Here is a 22,687-nt window from a genome sequence, read left to right as displayed (position 1 = left end):
TCAAGGGTGAAAAACTCCATTAGACAAAAAATGTGGTCTTTAGTATAAAGCACTGTAGGTAGAGCAGCCGCTGGAGAGAATGAAAAATATCAGGATGGATCTGAATAATGCCCAGAAATGAGATCTATTACTATTTTGCTGAAGTCTTATTTACAACATAAAGTCAGATCACCAACTGATGTAAGGTGATTTATGGCCTAAAATATTAATGGAATTAGTACAGCTGAGCACCATTAGGAATATGTCCGCTGAAGTCTCCACCCATCCTTTAAAAACAAGACTGAATTCCCATTGTTGTATTAAGCTTGCCTAAGCACCCTGCACCATCCAAATGGCAAGCAGTGACTAAGCCATGTCATATTTTAATGAATATTCAAACATAGATACATTATTTCATTTCTGTTGGCTTTTTAATTTTCTAATGCCTTTTCAAGGTCTGTGCATCTGGAAGGGGGAGGGAGACATGTGCTCTTAGAGGAAAAAAAAAGGCACATTGCCATTTCATTTCTTTGTAGAGGTTCGTAATGCGATTACCAAAATGTGAATAACAATCAAATAATGTGGAGGCTTATTCCCTATGGATAGCAAAAATAAATTTCAGTCAAACATTTCCGGCAGAAATCTCAAATTTGTCATGCAAAGTACTTCTCTGCATTCAAACATAATGTATTTATGTGACTCAGAAACATCAAACATTAGGATAAATAGCCAGATTATAAGTACAGTCCACTTATGAAATGATTGGAATAGAAGTGCAATTAATGAAACTGGCAGAATGGCTGTGAAGCAGTGTTAATGCCTTGAGATTTAAAGAAAGCATCCAGAGCTGCTTTACAGCACAGGGTGGAAGAGACACTTAAAGATTGCTTGCCATTCTCCCTGCTAACAATCTTTGACTACCTTTTTGTGTTTGTGACCTATAATCACATCAGAAGGAAGTTAGGAACAATTTTTGCAAGATTTTCCTGGCCTCAAATTTTAAAGGCAACTGAGGCCTTAGGGGCCAAGGGAAAGAAAATTAAAAAATTGGCAACTCATCAATTCTTTCCTTCTACCTAAAAGCCAGTGTAACACTACATACTTAAAAAAACTCCAAAAATTAAAAACAAAACAAACAAAAAAAATCCCAAGCAAAACCAGAAAAAACCGATAGACAAACCAGGAGTAGGGAAGAACAGTGAGTTCATATATCTGACAAAAGGACTGCTTTGAACCCCTTATCCCAACTTTCCCAAAACCACTTACCTGGCAGAAGTGTTCTCTAAAGTTGCTGCAGAATTTCTTTCACCCAGGTGAACTGTTGAGTTTCTGCCTCCTCACTTGCTTTCTCTGCATCCTTGAAAAGGAATGGATATAGTCTGAGAAACCTGGACTGGATCTACTCATGTTTGTGAGAGGGTAGGTAGGAGTGGCATAAAGCATATAAAATGGCAGGTTTTAATAATTGTGTGGGTCCTGTGGTTCTGGGGATGAAGGGTGCATGTTTGGGAAAAACAACAGGGATAAGCATTGCCTGCTCTGTATTAGTCTGTGTGGATGTGGTTTTTTACTGGGCAGATATTTTGGACATGTGCATCAACACTCTGTGATCAGGGGATTGATTTTTTCAGCAGATTTTGTTAGTTTTCTGTGTCTAGCAGCTAGTGGTGATGGAATAAGCATTTAAATTTTGTAAGGACCTTGGAGAGAATGTTCAAGCAGAGGTTGCTGAGGGCAGCACTAGGCTCTGTTGCCACTGTCTGATGGCAGAGGCTGACATTACTTTTAGGTAGTGAGAAGTGCTGAGATTCATCTTCCTATTGCTGGAACCTCTGACCCTACCTTTAGGAAGAATTTGTTGTGGCTGTTCTTACTGTTGGGTTTCTTTTCCTCTGGTCTTATTAATTATTAATATATCAATGTAACTTGATTAGCACTAGCAGAAATTTTTGAATATACCATACTATACTATTGCAGGTAAATTATAACTGCCTCCTCCAAATAATGTTAATTAATTGGTTATTTAATTGGGTATTCAAAGCTTAATTAAGCCTGCTCAACACCAAGGTTTCATGATACTTTGAATAGGTTACTACTTATTTGAGTAAATGAATTTATAAATAACAAGCCAGATAGCAAACCTCAGGATGGGTTTCATGAGCTGATGCAGGTGGAATGCAAGTCTGGGTGACCTGTGCATAGTACTGAATTTAAAGCATATGAAAGTAAAAAAAAAAAAAAAAAAAACAAGAAGGAACAAATGAGATTAAGACACCTTTATTTTGAGGCTGTACAGAATTTATTACAACTAGCCTTGGAGCTAGCATAGTTTATATCCACTTATCTATAGCCTACAGATCTTTATGAGAAGATTTTACCAGAAGATTTAACCAGAAAATAGAGATGTTACTCTATAGTTCATCATAGGGGAGGACTCCTCTGAAAAGGAAGAAATTTTATTAGTCTCAGATTTTTCTTTGCCTGGCTTTAACGGGACCTACAAATGTTTTCCTCCAGACGTCCCTTTACAAACATTCCCCTTTAAGTCAGCAATAATGAATTTAGGTCCAAGCAACCTCTGTGCACTGAAGCTATACTTCCAGTAAATGTGGAAAATTCTCAAGGGCCACATGAAATGTTATTAACTGGTGTCTTGCACTGTGAGTCTCTCTTCCCAGGAAGTTCATATGAAGTCCTTATGTGCTCACATATGAGCTTTGTTTCTGTTTGATGAGCCTCATAGATTACAGCCAGAAGGAAAAGTTGGCAGTAGTCAGGAAGGAAAAGTTCAGTAGTCTTCCTTGTCCCTCAAGCCCATGATGGTTTGTGACAAGTCCCAAGGAATTGTAGACCATCACTTCAACTGTTAAATCCTGAAACAGATTTTCCTTCTGTTTGTGTGTTGAGGCCAACTAAGAGTCTACCAAATCTCAGAATGGTAATTCTAGAAAGAGCTGAGTCTTCTGCAAAGTTCCTTGATGACATTGATACAGCCTTTGCTTGCAGATGTATTGGACAGCAATGTATTTATTGACCAAATTATTTTCTGACATTTCATTTTTATGAAATTTAAACCCTTTTTGGAAATGTACCATTTCTGAGCTTTTGGGTTTGTTTTTCTTTTCAAAGAAATCTCATTGATTTTGTACCTAGAAAATGTGGATTGTGTACCTAGAAAATAAAAATATTTTTATTTGTTATAGATTTTCTTGTGTTTTTAAAGATGCTATTTTTAATACATCTTGTTAAATGCTGTCAAATAATAATGAGATGTGGAGTTTTTTAACTTTAGAAGTTTTCAGAAGTCAGAACTAACCAACATGGTGAGTTTTTCAGTTACATCACTCATAAGGTACTTGGTGGAAAGATACTTCTAGGACAATGAGTTCTACATCTTCAGCAACTCCAGCAACTACTTCTTTAAAACCTGTTTATAAGATACCGAGAAGATGTTTGTTCATGGACATTAACTTTGTGGTGATTTTTGAAAATTTTCACTTTACAGGAATTTCATCACTTTATATTTGCAATTCAAATCAGAACTACTTTTTAATATATTAGAGTTTCAGATATAACAGGAATTTCATTTCTTGAACAGTTGTGTAGAAACCCTGCTTTCCCTTCAAAGAGACTGAATTTTATAATGCAATGAAGAGAGTCATAATCAAGTCTGGCTGCTCACAGGTTATTAAAACTGTTAGTCACTGTGTCCATATAAGAGAAGAATGAATCTATCACTGAAAAACTAAACTAGCAGCATAAATAGGCAGGCCTTTTTGCTTGAATGAGTCCATATGTCTCTTCTAGACCCATGGAGGGACTAAATGTTTTACTCAATGGAATGAAGAAAAAGATCTCTTCCAGTTCAAGGTTGAATGCTTTCTGGCGAGTTTTTCCTGTATGTGGAATTTCCTCTTTTTCAGTTTGTGCCCATTGCCTTTTGTCCTGTCACTGGGCACCATTGAGAAGAGCCTGGCTTCATCTTTTTTACAACCTTCCCTTTGGATATTTATGCATATCAAAAAGATCCCCACCTGAAATATGTATTCTCCAGACTGAACAGTTCCATCTCTCTCAGCTTCTCATATTAGAGATGGTGTAGTCCCTTATTCATATTTGTAATCCTTCACTAGACTCACTCCACTACATCTTGGACTGTGGAGTTGCCCCACCTCTAACAGGTAGGAATAGAATACACACCTCCATTTCCAACCGAAGACAGGAGCTCAGGACTGGACACAGCACTGCAGAGGTACCTCACCAGCACTGAATAGAGGGGAGGGATAACCTCAATTAATGCAGCCCAGGATACCATTAACCTCCTTTGCCACAAGGTGATCAGCTTGTTGTCCACTGGGACACACAGACCCTTTTCTAACAAAGCTGCTTTCCAGCCAGTCAGGCCCTGACCAATTCTGGTGCCTGGGTTTGTTCCTAACCAAATGCAGGATTTTGCATTTCTCTTTGTTGAGCTTTATTAATTTATCTTTATAATTCTCCAGCGTGTTTAGATCCCTCTGGTTGGCAGTGCAATCATTAGTTGTATCATCTGGAAATTTGTTGAGTGTGCATGCTGCTCCATTGTCCAAGCTATTAATAAAGTTTTTCAATGGCAAAGAACTCAGTATCAACACCTGGGGTGGACTTTGTGCCATTGATCACTATTCTCTAAGCTTGGAAGTTAAATCATTTTTCAGTTCCATTTCATTTTCCACTTATCTAACCTATACTTCATCAGATTGTCTGTGAGGATTTTATGGGAGAGAATATCAAAAATTAATAAAGTCAAGATAAACAGCATCTGCTGTTCTTCCCTCATTTGCCACACTGATCATCTCATTGAAGAAGGCTATGAGGTTGGTTAAGCATATTTCACTCTTTGTAAATCTTTGACTATTCCTGATCATCTTCTTGTTCTTCATGTATGAAAATGATTTCTGGACTCATTTGCTTTATCACCTTCCTTGAGACTGAGGTGAGGCTTACCACCTGTAATTCCTTGAATCTTCCTTCTTGAGAATAGGAATGACATTTGCTTTCCTCCAGTCCCAGTCTTTAGGAAATTCTTTCAATCACCATGATCTTTGAAAGATTATCAAGATTGGCCTTGTAAGCAATAGCAACCAGCTCCGTTGGCACTTGTTGTTTATGCCCAGTTTATTTTAAGGGTTTCATAAGATGATCCTGTTCCACTGATGGTATGTTGTCCTTGGACTAGGCTTTTCCTCTGAGCTAAGGGCCTGGGATTCCCAAAGGAAGGCTCACCAGTGAAAAATGAGTTATGGAAGACGTTGAAACCTTTACCCATTTCTGTGTCCTTTCTCAGCGGGACTTCTGCTTGTAGAAATTCTTCTTGTTACCAGTTACATTCCTTACCAAATTCCTGATTGCATCCATGCATGTTTGAACCATGGCTCTGTGTTCCTCCTGGGTCACCTGGTCCTGTTTTCACCTTTCTACTTCTTGTGCTTCAGTTTAGTGGGGAGCTCCTTTTTCATCCATAAGTCTGCTGCCTTAACTATGTTTCCTGCTTGCTGGGATGGACCACTTCTTAGCTTAAGAGGGTGATCATTGAAACCTGCTTTTCGTACATGAAGTTGAACTTTTCTTGTAAGGTTAAACCCAAATTTTTGCAGTCACTAATCCTAGCTGTGCTGGGAAGCGTTTCTGAAAAGCTGGACAAGGACATCAGCAGCTGGGTTATAACAGGCATTTGGGTATGTAGACTATGTATCTGCTTCAGAAATAATTTAAATCACTACCAAAATTTCTCATTTATTTCCATGAGTACAGAATCAGGAAGAGTGGATTATTCTTGTGGTTCATGAGATCACTGTACCATTCAGAGAACAATCAATCTATCCTATACCTATGGGAATGGTTGCAAGGGAAGAAGATGAAGCCTGTGAGCTCTTTATGGGTGTAGTAAAAATTATCACTGAAACGAATCTTAAATATTTAGAGTTTAGCCCTTCCTTGAAAAGCTATCAAGGATTTAATAGAAAATAAAAGCTTTTCTATTACATTTGTAACCATACACTAGCAATTAGAAGAGAAAAATGAACTGGATATAGAATCCCATATGAAAACCTGAAATGCCTCCAACCTCTAAAAAGGAAAAATTTTCTATTAAACTATCTGGACTTTCACAGTAACTGCAGGGTAGCCAAATAGATTTTGCTTTACTAGGTTTTTCTGTAAGTAGTCTCTTACAGGCATATAGCTATTAATGATATTTAATTAATTACTGCCAGGATTGAGGTCCTAATAAAGTTTTTATTTTCAAGCAATTTAAGAGGCTAGTGCTGATGCAGTAATTTCTTTAAGCAGAATATCTTCATTTTAGAGCAAACTTATTGAAACTTTATCTGCAATACACACCCGTTTTTCCATCAAACTTAAAATTTCTTATGTATATCTACATAAATATGCTTATGTTGCTTTCCCAAATTCTTTTTCTAAAAAGTGTTTCTCTAACAGAAGCCCAGCAGATCTTCACAAAACAAGTGCTTTCATCTCTGTTATTGGATTTTAGTGTTTTCCTCAGCAAAAAAAAATACTTGGAGAAATATGTTTTATGTATTGGCTCTTAGCAAGAAGTGGTTTAGATCAATGGTAATTTTGAATTGCCAAGGTACCAAAGAGAAGCATAGCTATAACATTTTAGTAGTCGATGGCTTTTCTGTGTTCTACTAACATTAGGAAGTGGACTTCGTGAGATTTTTTTTTTTTTGATGGAACAGCAGTTCCTAGCAAGTTCAGCAATTTATATTTTGTTCTCTCTCTGTATCATCTGTGTGGTATTCCAGGTGTGCTTGCCACTTTGGCATATTTAGTGAGCTACACATAAACTAAAAGAACATTCAGTAATTTAAAAAATATTATGAGATCATTTATCTCTGGAGTTTTAATCAGAATTCTTTGTCATCTCCAAAAAGATCATACTTTAATGTTACTTAAAGTTTTGAGCTGAAAACTCAAATACCTGGTTTCATATTAATAAATGCAATTGTCATTTACATAGTGTCAAATTTCAGCAGTTGCAGTTACAAATGCAAATTTTGAAGAGGATTAATAAAATGGGGGGAAAGTTGTTGAAGTTTACAGAGCAGATGGCATTTTCTGCAAGGCTCTGGAGCCAGGAATTCCTATAGCTTGTATATTTCTGCCTCACAGTGGGAGCTGAGTAATGGAGTCGTTCACTGGAAGCTGGAAGATGGGATCAATGCTTTCCAAGGGAGAGCCCCCAGAGGGGGGGCTACAATGGCATTGAGAAGGCAGCACTTCAGCCATTTCACACGTGGGAGGAGGTGAGGTGCTTTCCCTCAGAGATGCCCACCACACGACATGGCATTCATGTTGAGCTGTGGGTGGGAGGAGTTGAGCCTAATTGATCAGTAGCTGTTGACCTGGCATGTTCCATAAATAGGCATGACACCATTTGGTACTTAATTGTGGTCTAGCATCAAACAGCTCCCTTGAACTGCAGATCTGAGGCACAGCTCAAAGAATAATTCCATTTGCCTGCGACAAGCCAGGGACTGGCTGACAGAACAAGTAGTATTAGCGAGGGTGGAGACTGCCAGCATCAATAATGATTATATGTGCTGCTTCTGCCTGTGATGAGCTGCCAGCTTGTAAATGCTGAACAATTGAGTGACCTTGGACAAACCGGTCCCAGTAATGATACAGCATTTGTTTTAATATGAGAGTGACAAGAAGGAAAAGATCACAGTGTGTCTCTCTTTCATGCAATCCCTCATCTCCAAAATGGATGCATCTCATGTGAGTTTAATAATTCGTTTCATATGCTAAGCCTCTTTCTCTGGTATTAAGAAGATCTTCATTTCAAAGCTTAGGAAATTTAAAGACTACTGAAAGCTGGAGTCAAGAAAGGAAGATAGTTCTTATACCTGCAGTGGCTGTCACCTGCTTAGAGATAATAAAAATACTTTCTGAAAGTTAAAACTGTGCTTTGTCTCAGCTTAGGTATCTGCAAGTTTTTTGCATTTGGGAGCAGTGGCAGCCTGTTCCCTTGGGGGGATGAGGCCTGGCCATGGCAGTCCTGAGGCACTGCATGTTGCTGCCCCTGGCCCATGTGCGGGAAGAGGAGGAAGAGGTGTGAGATGAAAGTGGCTGCCTTGGCACTGTGTGCCCCCCAGTGCTGGCATGCCTGGCCTGAGCATCCAGAGAGCTCAGTGTGGCCCTATCCCACCACTGGGCTCTCCCTCCTGCCCCATCCTTCTCCTGGCACCTCCTCTGCAGAGTTGGCAGCCCCCTCAGCAGGATGGGAGTTGTTGTTCTCCAAAAGGATCTCCATGGCTGTCTTTGGCATCCTCTGCCAAATGCTGCCTCCTGAGAGTGGGAGCTGCTCTCCTGGAAGGTGGGCACCCCAGAGCTTTGTGCTCCTTCAGTACCCCCAGGACCAGGGTGACCAGTGTCATGGTGGTCTCTGGGAATCTCCAAGCCTTGGCAGCAGATCCCAGGCCCTGCTCCTAGCACACATGTCCTGTGGCAACAGGTTCTGGTGAAATTCATTATTTTCTTTAATAATTTAGAAGAGCTGGAGGTGAGTAAAAGGGGGAGCATGGAAATAAAAAGGGTGTAAAATAGAGTCTGAGAATCTTATAAATTGGAATTTTTAAATTGAGGGTAGTGATACCAATTCATTAATTGAATAACATCGTAGGCATTTAAAAGCAATATATTTTTATGGCTGTGTTGAGTGGTTTTAAAGATATATTTTGCTCTCCTTTTCATAAATTAGTCTTGATAATATCTTCCTGTTCATGGAAGCAGACATTCTCAAAATCTGTCTCCTGGCATTTTGCCACTTTGTGGCAGTAATAAATCATTCTCTTCTGATGGGAAGAGTTTTGAATAAATGTCAGGTCGACAAGCAGCTGTGTGAAACAGGCTGATCCAGCCTCTGTCTTGGGTCAAATACTCACTGTCTCTGCTGCAAACAAAATACGAAAACTAAGGAGATGAAGTCCAATGGGGTGCATTCAGTTAGCGTGGAGGAATTTCAAAACACTTTGAAGGATGGATCTGCATCTCAGCATCACAGAGGATACGGAAAAATGTTCTTGCTGGTTACTGCAGGAGAGCTTTACAGCTGTGGAGGATCCTGTCAGCTTTAATAGGCTCTGAATACATTACTGACTAACCTGGCTTACAAGCAGCTGACATTAAAGTGCCTGATGCCCCTGACACCCTCCTTCATCTCTTCCCTGCCTATAGATGAAGAGACAAAGTCTGCAGGAAAGTAATACCAGCATAGCCAAAAAGCCGAAAATAGCTGAGCAGTATAGTGATGTGTTTATTTAATCTGAGTATTTTCAGATAAAATTACAAACATATCACACATACCCAGAATATTATCCATAAAGAGCTGTGGAAATGAGGGGGGAAAAAGAACTGTATGAGATGTGGGAAACAAATTAATCCTTTGTAACAGAGCTCATCATATGTTACATGAAAGTGTGGTGTGACTTAAGTCAAAGCTTGGGAGTTGCAGAAGAAAATAAAGACTACGGTTGCTGTCTCTGGCTGTTGAATAAAGTGAGCCTTTAAGGTTCAGCTTTTAGTCAGAAATAATCAACATGCTGTCTTGCTACCAACACTTCTTGTTTTCTGCTCTGATAAAGAAGGATCTAAGCTTTTATATTAGATCACATACTGAACTTGACAGCATCATTCTGATAAAGAAAGAAAAAAGGGAAGAGCTGTAATGAGTACGTTTGGCAGGGCTCACATTGACAAGTCCTCAAAAAGAAAGGTTTTTATTTTTTTGATTGATTGATTGATTGGTCTGACCTTACAGGTGAGTCAAGTCTCTGCAGGACCATAAAACTAATTTTTCTAACCCTTCAATTTATAGTACTTTCCTTTTTCCTTTTCTGTTCTGTGTCTAAGATAGGTGAAATGATTCAACACAGCTTCTACTGATCCTAAAAATTCCGTGATTCATCATAACTTCAGGATGTTAATCAATTTATTTCTTGCATGATCAGATATAGAGAAGGAAAGAAGTGCTTGAGCCATCATTTCTTTACTTATCAATTTATTTATTTGTTCTCCAGCTTTACAAGGGGTCTTTTAATCACTTCTATCTTCAGATGGCATGTGAGAGAGTAAAACTGTCTGGGACATTAGAGAGTCTCTCTTTAGATCAAAATGTAGGCTTTTCTATCACTTCTCAACACTATGTGGAATTTTTTATATCAGAATAACTAGGAAGAAATTAAGAAAAACAGAACACAATATTGTTACAAAGACTTGAGAGCAAGAGATATGTCACATAAGCTTCCTCATACTCTGGAGAGCATGGTTGTCAAAGTATGTGAGAAGAAAGAAAAAGGAAAATTGCTAACTGCTGTAAAAAAACCTCCCAGGCCAGTTCCAAACTCCTGAAGTTTCAGCAGCTTGCTGAAGGGGGACTTGCAGTGTAGCTGTCACTACTACTTTGTCTCTCCTGGGAGTTTAAGGTCACTGCCTTCCATTGCCATAAAAGGCCAGCTCATCCTGCATCTTCTGACCTCCCTTCGTAGTTTGTATTGATGCCTTCTCCTTTGAAAAGGCTCTCTGGTGAGAGTTACAACAGGTATTATAATGAAAGGGGAAAGGGTTTAGAAGCCATATCACAGTCCAAGCTAATTTATCATCTGATAAATGCTTCATCTGATCCTGGTGTCACTTTTGGTCACCCTAGAATAGAACAACACACTATGGTTGATGTCCTTGCAGTTGCATTTTGGTCTCACCAATTTAGTAAAATTTCACTGTTGAAAATTTACTGCTCAGTAAATTCAAACCATTTATAAGAAACATTGAAGATGTTCTTGAATTCTTAAAAATTATTGAGGAGATTCATGGAAGAATGCTACTGAGTACTAGTAAAAGATGTTGCAGATGGGAACCCACAAAATTGTGGGACTGTTATTGCTCTTGTCAAAGGAAACAGGACTGACTGTTTTGCATATTGTTTCCCCTTTATCCTACCATATCCAAGAAGACAGAAGGGTTTTGGAGAGGTAAATGAATATAGCAGCTCTGCATGAAATGCCAGCTGCACTAATGTTTGATGCATACAGCCTTTGAATGCATTGCCATGCATTTAAATTCACACCTCTTAGTTATACAAGTTTTCCTGTTGGGTTTGAAGTCAAATGTTTGAACAGTTTGATTAATCACTCCACTTCTAATTGGTCTAAAGTTTGCGGTAGCTTTGAATTAGGTGTCTTCTCTCTCCTGCAAAGTACCTCAGCAGGGTGATGGAATTCTTGTAGGACTGTCACCTGGGTATGTAGACCACCAGAAGTGTGGTGAGGCCAGAAAGGTTGAGTCAATAAAATCTTAGAGAGTTTGTGTCAAGAGAAGTATTAGAAGCTTGGGCAGCCTGAGACAGCCATTCTGATTAGTTCATTTCAGATAAGAATATCTGTTGCACTTAATAAATGAAATAGACTAAATAATAATAATCTTTAATAGGTGTAAGTAATTTCAACTGCAAGCCAGGGCTTCTGACTGGTCAGCTAGAGACTCCAAACCAAGACAGCGTTATCTACAAGGGTGTCTTGTTTGCCACTGCAGCCATTCAAGTTATCTTATGTATTGAGATAAGCATCTTTCAAGAAGGAAAAAAAAAAAAGAAAAAGATGAACATATTTCATCAAGTTCTGTAATTCAAGGCTAAGGTATGAAAAGAGATTCTTTGCTGTGAGTATGGCATTTGCATATCTCATGTTGTGCAGCACCTCTGTGTGGCCAAAGGTCATGGAGCTAAGTGTGTGCCAACTTTCTTTGCCAACAGTAGTAACACTCAGTGCCTGTTAGGCATAATGGCCATATACAATGTGAGTCATTTCTGTGGGCTTTCTTTTCATGATGCTTTAAATAAGAAGTTCTTTTCGTGGTCATACGTTTCATTTACAATAGCAAGACTGCACTTGGTGGGGCAAGAATGAAAAGGAAAGTAATAAGGATTATCTGTGTTGTTATTTCCTTCAATTGATTCTCTCCTGAATATTTCCATTTACAAATAAAGGCATTGTAGATGTCTTTGTAAAATATGCTGCATAAAAGAAAGAAAGAAATGCATGGTAGGTAATAGTGAATAACAAAAAAAAGCCACAAGAAGAGCTGTTGTTTCTGTTGTTTTCCTTCATTTGCCCTGATAGTCTTCTTTAACATGTTAAAATCTGAATCTCATTGAACAGTCTGAAGAGCAGTAACTACTATTACCACTTTGGTGGATCTAAGAAAAAGCATTAGAAACCAGGGAAGTAAAAGATCTTTTTATTGTTATGAGTAATGACAAACTAGAGTGTGAAGCCCCTTGAGGGAAGAGATAAGTGAATTTGGGCCCCTCCATATCTCATGAGTGTTGTAGCTTCATCCCTACCTTGTAGGAAGGAAACCTTTGCTGTTTTGCCTTTTCCTTGTTACCTAAAAATGGAATTTTGTGAACAGTGCCTTGAACTGGACCTTCATTTCTAAAGCCTTGCTATTGTAAAAAATACTTGAAACTGAAATGATGAGGAAAATGGCTTTTTTCAAGCTATTTGTTTACAGCTTAACTGCAAAGTCCCTCATTTAACAGAACTGCAGCAGCCCCTACTCCTTTTCCCTTCCTTCTGCAGAGCTCATAATGTAATGGGTTGCCATGGGAAGAGGCCAGGGCTTTCTCAGTGCATGCTGCCTTGCTTCTTTTCACCGTCAGTTGATCCCTCTGTGTTGGCAGCACTCATCCTTCACCGGTGCCTTGCTCGCATCAGTGTTTTCTTTTAACTTGCCCAAGTGTCTCTTCAGAGGTAGTTCCTGAGGTCACCGTGGAGCTTGATTTACAGCAAGTGGTGCATGTAGGAATTGCTCATGTCTTCAATACTTCAACTCTTCTAAACTGAATCTGAAGTACGGATTTTGACTGATTTATGGCTTTACAGCTTATTGAAGCTGATATAAGGCCAAGAGTGGTTATTTTTTTCACAAGCACACTACCTACAGTCTTTATAAGGAAGCAAAAACTGCAATAAATTGCTTTATAATATCAACATTTTCTACCTTAGATTTCTAGTCTTCTGTTTAGTAGATCTGCACATTGAACTTACAATTGAGTAAAATACCTATTCCGTGCTTGCAAAATTACAAGTGTTCAGTCTTAATCCAGCACACTTCCTTATTGCTCATCAGACCCTTGACAGAGACCACATGATCTTCTAGGTGCGGTGGGTTTCAGAAGCTCAGAGGAATGAACAGAGTAATAAAAACCTCCCAGAAGGTTATTTATGCCAGCCAGCACTGCAGGACATTCTGCTTATAAAAAAAACCTGGTGCTGTTTTACAGGAGTGATTGCTGAGCATCCCCCAGCAATGGCTATACTTTAAGAAGCACTGGCCATCTCACTTTTATTGCATGAACTCTTGGGAAGTGAGGCTGGAACTATAACATCATTGCTGAAACCTGTGTGTTGAGAGTGTGTAACACTGTGCCAAAGTAGCCACTTTTTGCTCTCAGTTTTTCCTTTCACTATCTGTGGAATGTTTTGTGTGTTCACTCATTTCACAAACTCAGCAATGAACTTCAAGAGGTCTCAGCCTGCCACATCCAGTCAGAAAAGACAGCCACAGGAGGGAAGGTGTGTTGGTGGGTCACCTTTTGGTCCTCAAAAAATGTAAAGCAGACTTCATGCTGTGACTTCAGAGCAGATTATATGTTAACTATAGGTCTCTCTTGTGGTGTTAGTGTAGATAATTGTTAAAACAACATTAGCCTGGTTAAAAAGCCTGGGAGAAGCTCTGGCGTGATTCAGTTTAGCATGAGGTTCCAGAATTCAGAGCACTTCTTAATATTGACTGCATACTTCCCAATGATTAAGACATCAAATAAGAGAAATTTCAAGGCAGTTTTTATAATTAATTGTATTTGCTTTATTACCATTGTTTCATTAATGACACCCTTCCTTCCATGGTAGTAGTAGTTGTTGTTGTTATTATTATTATTATTATTATATTACAGTACCAGCAGAGACCTAGTCTGAGAATGCAAAACAAATAGCAAGGCATCCTTTAAGGCTATTAAAATTATTAATATCAATAAATCCAAAATTTCATTAAGAAAAATATTGTTCTTTTAATAAAAAGTATAGAAATTATTTTACTAACTTCCTGTATTCCTGAATGTTACAAATAGAGAATGGGGAAATTGAGGGATTTTTTTTTTTTTTTCCTGTTCCATCACTATTCAGCATCATGAATTTGTTCTCTGGAAACTTTTCTTTCAGTGTATTGTGATTTTTGGTTTAATTAAATGAACTGTGGTATTTTCTGTATTGTTCTGATGGGGAAGTTCTGTGGAGCCTTAGAAAGAGCAGGATAAAAAGGCTGCACAAGAGCAGAGATGGAGCATCCCTCTATTTCATATATTGGCAGGAAAAGCCTTGGTTCATAGATTGTGAGAGAAAAAGAGGAAAGGCATGCAACCAAAATTATAAGTAAGGAAAAAGCTGTACAGCAAATCAATATGCTGCTATGAACACCAAAATATTTCACTAACAGAGAGATTCCAAAAATGTTATGTTAAATGTTTTGCTAATACAAAACCTATAGGAAGGTAGAGTCAAACCAAGGGGTACTGAGGTGTGAGTTCTAGGCAGAGCATTAGCCATTCTTCTTCACCTAATACAGGCAGGGTGAGCTTTGAAGCAGAAATTATTTATATCCTAGCAAGGCTTTAGATTAGGATCTGTCATCTTAGGAAGGAAAAGAAGGAAGCTATCAGGGTTTTCAGAATATTTCAAAAGGTTCTCTTGATGCTGAGGGAAAAATTTCCTCCCACAACCTCCCCCCGTGCCCCCCACAATTTGGATTTCTCTTTATATTCAGTCTATTTTTGGTGCAAGTTGTTTGTATCCATTGGTCTGCACCTCCCCTCAGGGGAAAACGAAAACAAACGAACTCACAAAATTGTGAAGATGTTAGAAAATCATGATACTATCAAGTAGCACTGGTGTCTGGGTCTTAAAGGAAAGTTATTTTTTGGAAGAATTCAACTTAGCTGCAGATCTGATGATAGTATCAGTTTAGCTGAGCAGATGACAGAGGTTCTCCTCCAGCTATGTTACAGTGATTAGAAACTTGCTTCTGACTTGAATAAGGAAGTTAAAAATTAATAAATAAGTGTTCATGCAAAATCAGGGTCAAATCAGTCTTATTGGCTTGAAAACCTAAGACTTACTGCCTCATCTTACATTTTCTTAATTCCCTTTATATAGCTGTGAGACAAAGAAAGAGCTTTATGCTCTGCCTTGTATTAGCAGACTAATTGTGGAGAGTTAAAAATTCCAGGGAACAAGTAGCAGTTAAACTTTCCCATGCTGACTTCAAGGAATTGTGTACAGCAAGCTCCATTAGACAAAGGACAGAGACATTTCATAATAAAGAAGAAAACAGGCCTGGATGTAACATTCAGGTTTTTATCAGCTGCCAGGAGAATTCATGTGCTTTTATAGTACAAGCTTCTCTTGCATTTCGTCCTTAAGATGACAGAATCATAAGCAGAAGTTGTTCTGCTGGACTAAGAAAAACCTTGGGAGATAAAGCCTTTAGAGGTAAAATGTGAGTATCACATAAATACATATTTTTAGGGATGATTCTGCTGTTCTCACAGAAATCTCTGTGGGCTCATGTCATCCAGCACTCTGGAGGTACAGTGGGAATGCTGCTTCCATGAGGTGTGCAAGGCACTCTGCCTTTTTGAGAGAGACTCCCCAGTCATGTTTTATGTTGCTGGTTTTATGATTTGAAAAGTAATCTTGAAATTATTACCTCTGCTGAGAGTATTGAATGGGCACATGGAAGGAAAGAAAGGATGGACAGAAATACCCTCAAACAGTAAATTAAATGTATCTTATATTTTTAAGCTTATTTGAATTCTTAGATCGCTATTAGTCTAAGAAGCAGTTAACTGAAAATTAATTGTACCTGCAATTAAAATATTTATACTAAAATTGGGTCAGACAGCTGGCATGTACAACTTTCCTGCTTTCATGCAACTCCCAAATTTTTTTTTTAAATGCAAAGTATTTCTCATTATGATGTTTGAAAATTAGGAGCTGCTTCTTTCAGAATGCGCTGCTCGTTTTATTTAGAACAGAGACTTCGAACTCCCCTCACTGTGTGAAAACAGAGCTTGAATTAGCTGCTCTAAAGAAGTGGGAGATGGGGCATCAAAGAGCCTTCTGTTTGTTAAGATAAACACTGAATATGTGTTTCATGTTTGGTTTCAGTATAACATTCTGAATAGAGGATTAAGCCATTGCTTCCCACAGTCTTAAACTATTGAGATGGTGTGGGAGAAGGAGGAGAATAAAAGGATTTAAGCTATTATGCAAAGAATTAGTGTTGAGAGAGTAAAAGGCCCCCCTATTACCCATTGAATTCTGCATGGATTTAGTTGTGTTGAGAGTGTAACACAGCTCTCTACGTTGGACACACAGAAAGTACATAATTAGGTTTCAGGAGTCCAGCTAAAGTTTCAGTCTGGACACTAATCTTGTGATATGGATTCTTGCCAGTTGATTAGGTACTTTCAAACCATATTATGTACTCTTCAGGAAAAAAAACACATAGTTTCATAACCGAAATTTTCTTTTCATGTAATTCTTTTTGTTACATCTTAACTTCAGAAAGAAGTCTTCATTATTTTTTAGAGGTACCAATGACAACTGGAGACACAGATTTTACCCTTCTTGCTCTCAAATGCAGTCACCTTAGCTGCAGAAGCAGTCCTGGTCTACCCCACTTTCTGTTTCCCAAAATAATTTTTATTACACATGTTTTATAGATCAAGTTGATTGAACTGGTCATGTGAGTCAGAGTGAAAGAGGGGTTTGCAATCTGTCCATGCCTTGTGCCTTTTCTGTGGATGTGGATGATAAATATTTTTATGAATTGGCTGGTAAGCCATTTACAGGGGTTTATTTTGAATTAAATGAATGAGATTTTGGTAACAGTTATGACCAGTATTGCAGTTCTTTTACATCAGAGGAGCTCTTTTCTTGTGACACCAAGGAAATGTTAATGTATTAATTGTAATCTTGAAATTCCATGAGTGGCTTTTCTACCCCTAGTTCTGTTTTAAAAACTGTTTAGTTTTTTAGCTCTGTTTGGTTGCTGTTAGCCAACCCACAAGGACATTTTCATATATTGGGATTTTTTAAATATATATATTTTGTTTACTTCATTGTAACTGATGAGAAATTACGTATGTTTTTCAAATTTTTTTTCTTCTAGGCAGCTGTTACTCTTCACTCTGGGAAACAGGCTAGATTTGGTTTAACTAAGGGAAGCAATTCTCATAATTTAGGGGGAAAAACTCACCAGGAGTGGGTATATATTTTTTTTTTTTATAAATATAGAAGCTCTACCAAGAGGTGACTGATCAAGTTGATTATATTTTCTTCTCTTTCTTTTCTTTTCTTGTATTCTATTTTTAATATTTCAGAGTTGCACTTTGGGGGTGGGGATTTTGATCATTTTAAGAATATTTCATGATCATGTTTGCAGCATTTTGTTTAAAACAGGAGTGGTTAAGAATAGTAGTGGTTCGAATACATTGTTTAATGTGGTTTAAAGCTGAAACACTCACATTTGCCAAAAATTACCATTACCAAGTTCATCCTCAAGAGATTATTTTAGTAGGAAGAATAACACTAAATAGGTGACAGACCTCAGTCAGAGACATCCAGACCTATGCAGAAAAGAACACCAAAAAAAAGCTCAGAAATTAATCTTAATGTATGCTTCTTGGAGGAAGTGAAGGAAGGACTCCAAATGTTTGACAGGATTTCCAGGTTCCATGGCACATTGACTCACCAGTCCTGCATGGTTATCTGCCTCATTTGGGATTCAGTAGAAGGTGGTACATCATGGTCTCACTCCCTACTAATTGGTTTGCTGAGATTTCAGCTCATTATTTCTTTACCTGGTTGCTATCTATTAGGTGATGCTGATAGGATCTTTCTCTTATCCAAACGTATATGTGAGCTTGGATTTACTGGAGTGATATAAAATTTGTCCCACTTAAATCTCAATTTCTGTAGTTTTTTCACACTGAGTTAGAACAATAACTGTGAATTTGTTTTATATCTCTCTTCTTCCTTATCTCCAGTATTAAGCTTCTCATAATAAGAGAGACAAAAAATGTATTTGAATGCAGATCACAGAGGTTTCTGAGTACAGCCTGAAAACCTTAAGCACCAGCACTTTCATTCTAGAGGCTCCTTTCCAGTCTCTGCTTTATCCTAATCTATTTATTCAAAATCTTCAAAATCTTTTATAGGTGTTGACATATGCTTATTTGTCTGCAGCTCTTTCAGGAAGAGCTAACATTTGAACATTTGGGCTGCTGAAATCCTGGTTCTTCTGGTGAGGAGACAATATGCCATTATATGTGTGCCATTATGTAATGCAAAACCACGTCCATCTAACTCAGAATCATTCTTTACTGAATATTTATTGGACATCTGTACATCTCAGACTTATCTGATTAGGTAAAATTCCACTGGAAAAAAAAATCTTACTCTATTTTGCACAGAATAAGCATCTAACAAGGCAGAGGTTATGCAAATACAAGATATTATCAGCAGGCAAGACAAGCAGTGGGTTTCCTACACCATGATAACAATTGTGAATACTTTGAATGCACACAGTTTGTACCCTCTTGTAAGTGTGGCATAACTTCTCCTTCTCTTCCATATGACTTAACTGTCCCACAGTCTCTGTGGAGAGGCATATGCATACATGCAATTCCTATGGAAGAGCTGACTCTAAATTTATGTGTGGGTTATCCAGTGCAGTGGCACTCTGAATTTTCCATACTTGAACAGTGTTTGTTTCCATTACAATAGCCAATCTGAGGTATAATATGGGATGGCAGGTCTGAGATAGTGTTGACCTATCAGAATGCTGTAGTGTGCAAACATATATCAGCGATATGAGGTGTACCAACATTTCCACAGGTTTGCTAGAATACTTTGGCAAGGAGGTTTGTACACAAAAGTAAGTAGAAGCTTCCTTTGTCAATCTCTTCTGCTCAAAAAGTTTACCACAACGTTACTAATGAGTGCAGGTTGTGGTCTGTGAACATTCTCTGAGCTGAATGTCTTCCTACACACATAAATACTGTGGATGGTATTAGATAGACTTCATCGAAAGTAATTTAGACATGGGATTAATTCTCATCCAAATTATAGAATGCATAAATTGTTCCTAATTTTAAAATAATTTTCAGGAGCAACTAGATTCAATTCAGCTTAATGAAATAATGCACCTGTAGGAAATAAAAACCCTAAACAGAGAAGAAGTCAGGGTACTTGAGTCCTTCCTAGCAAGTTCTTGAGATGAAATATCGATGATTTCTCTGAACTGTAAGTCTTACAAAAGTAGAAGGTGGCTTATGATGTGTTACTGCTTTTATTCTCAAACAGAGATTTGTTCTGGCTTTTATTTTCCCTTCCTTCTTACTCCTAGAAGGGAGATGAGGTAAGCACTGTATTTATATAATACACAGTACAGATAATTTTGTTGAACAAAATAAAAATAAATCATAGCTATTTTCTGAATATATCCCTTTTTCTGTCAGAATAGATTTCAGATTGTTGGCAGTTTTTCCACAAGGTTTTCTGTGACATCAGGCCTAATTACCACCTATTCTGCTTCTTAAAAATATGGGACCCTGGCAACACAGCTTCCCATCTCCAATCACAGAGAAGGAAAGCAACTGCAGGCTATTGCATTTGGATTTGTCAGAATAAATAACTAAAAGGCTCATCAGCTTTTCGCTAATGAACAAGGAAATGTGATTAAGAAACTTTAAAGGAAAATAGCTGAAAACAATGTAGAAATGATAGCAGGGATGATTGCTATGAATAAGTGACTGAAATTTCTGAATAAGTGATTTCTTCAACCAGGCACAAGGACAGTAGTTTAATCTTCTATTAAAAGATTCCTGTCAGTTTGGAAAAGCTCTGAATCAGGAGATTAGACACATCTCAGAAGCTGACAAGGCAGTCACTTCTCTTAAGACAGCTACTTTCTGGCAAATGCTCAGAAATAACTTTGTGTGTGTGTGTGTGTGTGTGTGGTTTTGGTTTCCTTTTTTGCTGTTTCAAGAGTCTTCTACCCAACAATGACTAGGACATTTCTGACTAGTCAATCTTTTTTCTCAGAGACTCTAAAAGTACAAATCATCTTTCAGACCAAAATGTTCTAGAGATGCTTACCAAGTTTACTGTGGCTAACATCTAGAAATTGCTCTGATTAGCTCCTGGCATGCTTCCTTGCAAATACTTTGCATGTTAGTATCTCATTAAATATCTTATTCCTCTTTATTATTCTCCAGCACCAAAAAAATACACTTCTACCTTATATCTAATCTGTTACTATGCTTTTAACGTATTCTCTCCCAGCTCATCTAAAGGAGATAAGACATCATAGAGAAACTTAAAAAAAGCAAAATAACAGATGCTTCTGCAGTTCTGGATGTCAGGAGAAATATATCTTGTTTTTTCCTTTATATACATTCATAAATGACACAGAATTTTTATGAATAAAGGCACAAAAGTCAACAAGATTACAAATTTTCAAGTGTGGAACTTTACAGATACTCAGATATAAATGTAATATGCACAGAAGTAAGTGTGAGATTCATAATTACAAAGATTAATAAAAAAAGTAAAATAAAATGTGAAATATGCTCATAAGCCTCAAATAGGATACTCAGCATTACAGAAAATGCTCTGGGTCTAAAACCCAATAAGAAAAATGCTCTTCTACTTCAAGAGGTCTTTGATAATTCTTCACCTGTTTTTGTTCTTTCCACATGGTTTAGACCCACCATAATGCAGTGCAGAGTGTGCATAATGGAATCTCCTTCAATAGGGACATCTAGCAAAAACACAACCTCCTCTCCTCAAGGAGCGGAGATGTTGAAGAGATCTTCATCTGTCAGGAATTCTCTGCAGTTCTCTTTTCCAAACTGCACAGTGTATCAAAAAGAGAAAAAAAATTTACTCTTTATGCTTTTCCCCGGCCAAGTGTTCTGTGAAAGCTTGTCTGTAAAGTTTCGCTTGACCCCTCATATTGCATGGGTGTAATCAATGAAGAATTCACACTGCCCTTTTTCTTTTGTAGAAAGAAGTCGTGGAAGAATAATTCTTCATTATTCAAGTAAATTCCTTGTAAAATGACATTTTTATTTTGTCATTACATTTAGAATTTTATTATTTTTATCTCAGACATAACAGTTTGCTTTCTGTGATAGAGAATTTGTCTGTGTTCCCATGGTCTCCAGAATTAAATCTGGAGAAAAACTTGTTTTTCAATTAATTTGCACCAGAACATCTTAGTTTTAAGTAGATACTAGAAGTATAAATCTTGTCATTCCACTGTAAACCATTTCAGTGAAACTTTAGCTTTCTACAGTAGATTAACTATAGATAAGTCGTTGGTGCAACACCACTTCTGAAACTTCTGCATGAGGAAAGAAAGACTTGAAAATTGTATATGCATTTAAAGAAACACAAAACTATCAATTTTGTGCTCATTACCTCACACCACGCCATTCATGAAAAATCATCCTTTTTTTACATTGCCATAAAAATAATGCACCTGACATGTGTGTGCACTTTTCTTTTGCAGGTGGAATGGAGAAAATAAAGCAGCATACCTTTGCATTAGCTCACTACACCTACACTGTGCTGTCTAACTTGAAATATGCCAATGGGGCTCCTGTAGTACGTATTTACAGTGACACAGATTTCAGGAATCCTGATGCCCAAGGTCCAATCATTAATTTTAATGTGCTCGATGAAAATGGACAAGTTCTTGGCTTTTCACAGGTATGTTTTTCTCTTGTCTTAACTTGAGTTTACGGTTGTACTTTCATTTAAGCATGCTCACAATGAATTCTTTGTCCTAACATAAATCTTTTATTCACAGTAGTCCTTTCTGAGGTTTTGGGTTTGTTTCTTCATAGCTCTACACCGCATATACACACCATTTTTAAGTAAGTCTTTAAGAAAAGAATCCGGTATATAGTGCTAGCACTATACAAAATACGTAATAGCCAGAGGAAATATCTTACAAATTTATTACTCCACAAATAGGAAGTTTGGAAGTGGGCTGTTTTAACAGGATACATTGACTAGGCAGTTTGATATTTTGCTGGCTTCCTTCTCTAGAGTACTCAAAATTGGGAATTGAAGAGCAAGTCTGGAAAAGCTGATTAAGAGACTGCCTTGGAGCTTTGACATACAAGTGAAATTAGATCTCAGAATATTGCAGTCACCAATGAAAGAGTAGTTCTCTTTTCCCTTCAGTTGTAACAATTACATTCTTGTAATATTCCTGAGCAAGCATGGAATAAAGTTGAATGATCAGTGTAAAGAGAGAGATTCAAGCTGAAGAAATTCTTAAATGCTGTCTTTCTCAGCAGCTTTTTGTAGCCTTTATCCATCAGGTACAGCAAGTGTCTTTAAGATGAAGCTTCATTAGGCTTTTCTCCCTTCAGCAGAGAGTGGCCATAATTGTGTGCATGGCTGTGCACCGTGTAGGCAGTGGGTCACACAGGGGATAGTTGCTCACTTGCTCATCAGCAGAAGGCAGAGAAACCACAGTGCTCTTGTTTTGCTTGCTTCTTCTTTTT

General features: G+C 37.7%; 1 protein-coding gene across 1 annotated transcript in view; it reads left to right on the top strand.

Moving 5' to 3' along the window:
* MOCOS (molybdenum cofactor sulfurase) overlaps window positions 1–22,687 on the top strand; it is a 206,045-nt gene that overhangs the window by 134,778 nt on the left and 48,580 nt on the right. The window contains exon 6 of the mRNA XM_066545896.1: window positions 21,682–21,881. Within this exon, the coding sequence (XP_066401993.1) occupies window positions 21,682–21,881 (200 nt within the window). The remainder of the gene's footprint in view (window positions 1–21,681; window positions 21,882–22,687) is intronic.

This window comes from Molothrus aeneus, chromosome 1 (assembly GCF_037042795.1).
Source record: "Molothrus aeneus isolate 106 chromosome 1, BPBGC_Maene_1.0, whole genome shotgun sequence".
In the NCBI taxonomy this organism is placed as follows: domain Eukaryota; kingdom Metazoa; phylum Chordata; class Aves; order Passeriformes; family Icteridae; genus Molothrus; species Molothrus aeneus.
The sequence above is the reverse complement of the archived record's forward strand: the minus strand, read 5'-3'. Positions and strand labels throughout refer to the sequence as shown.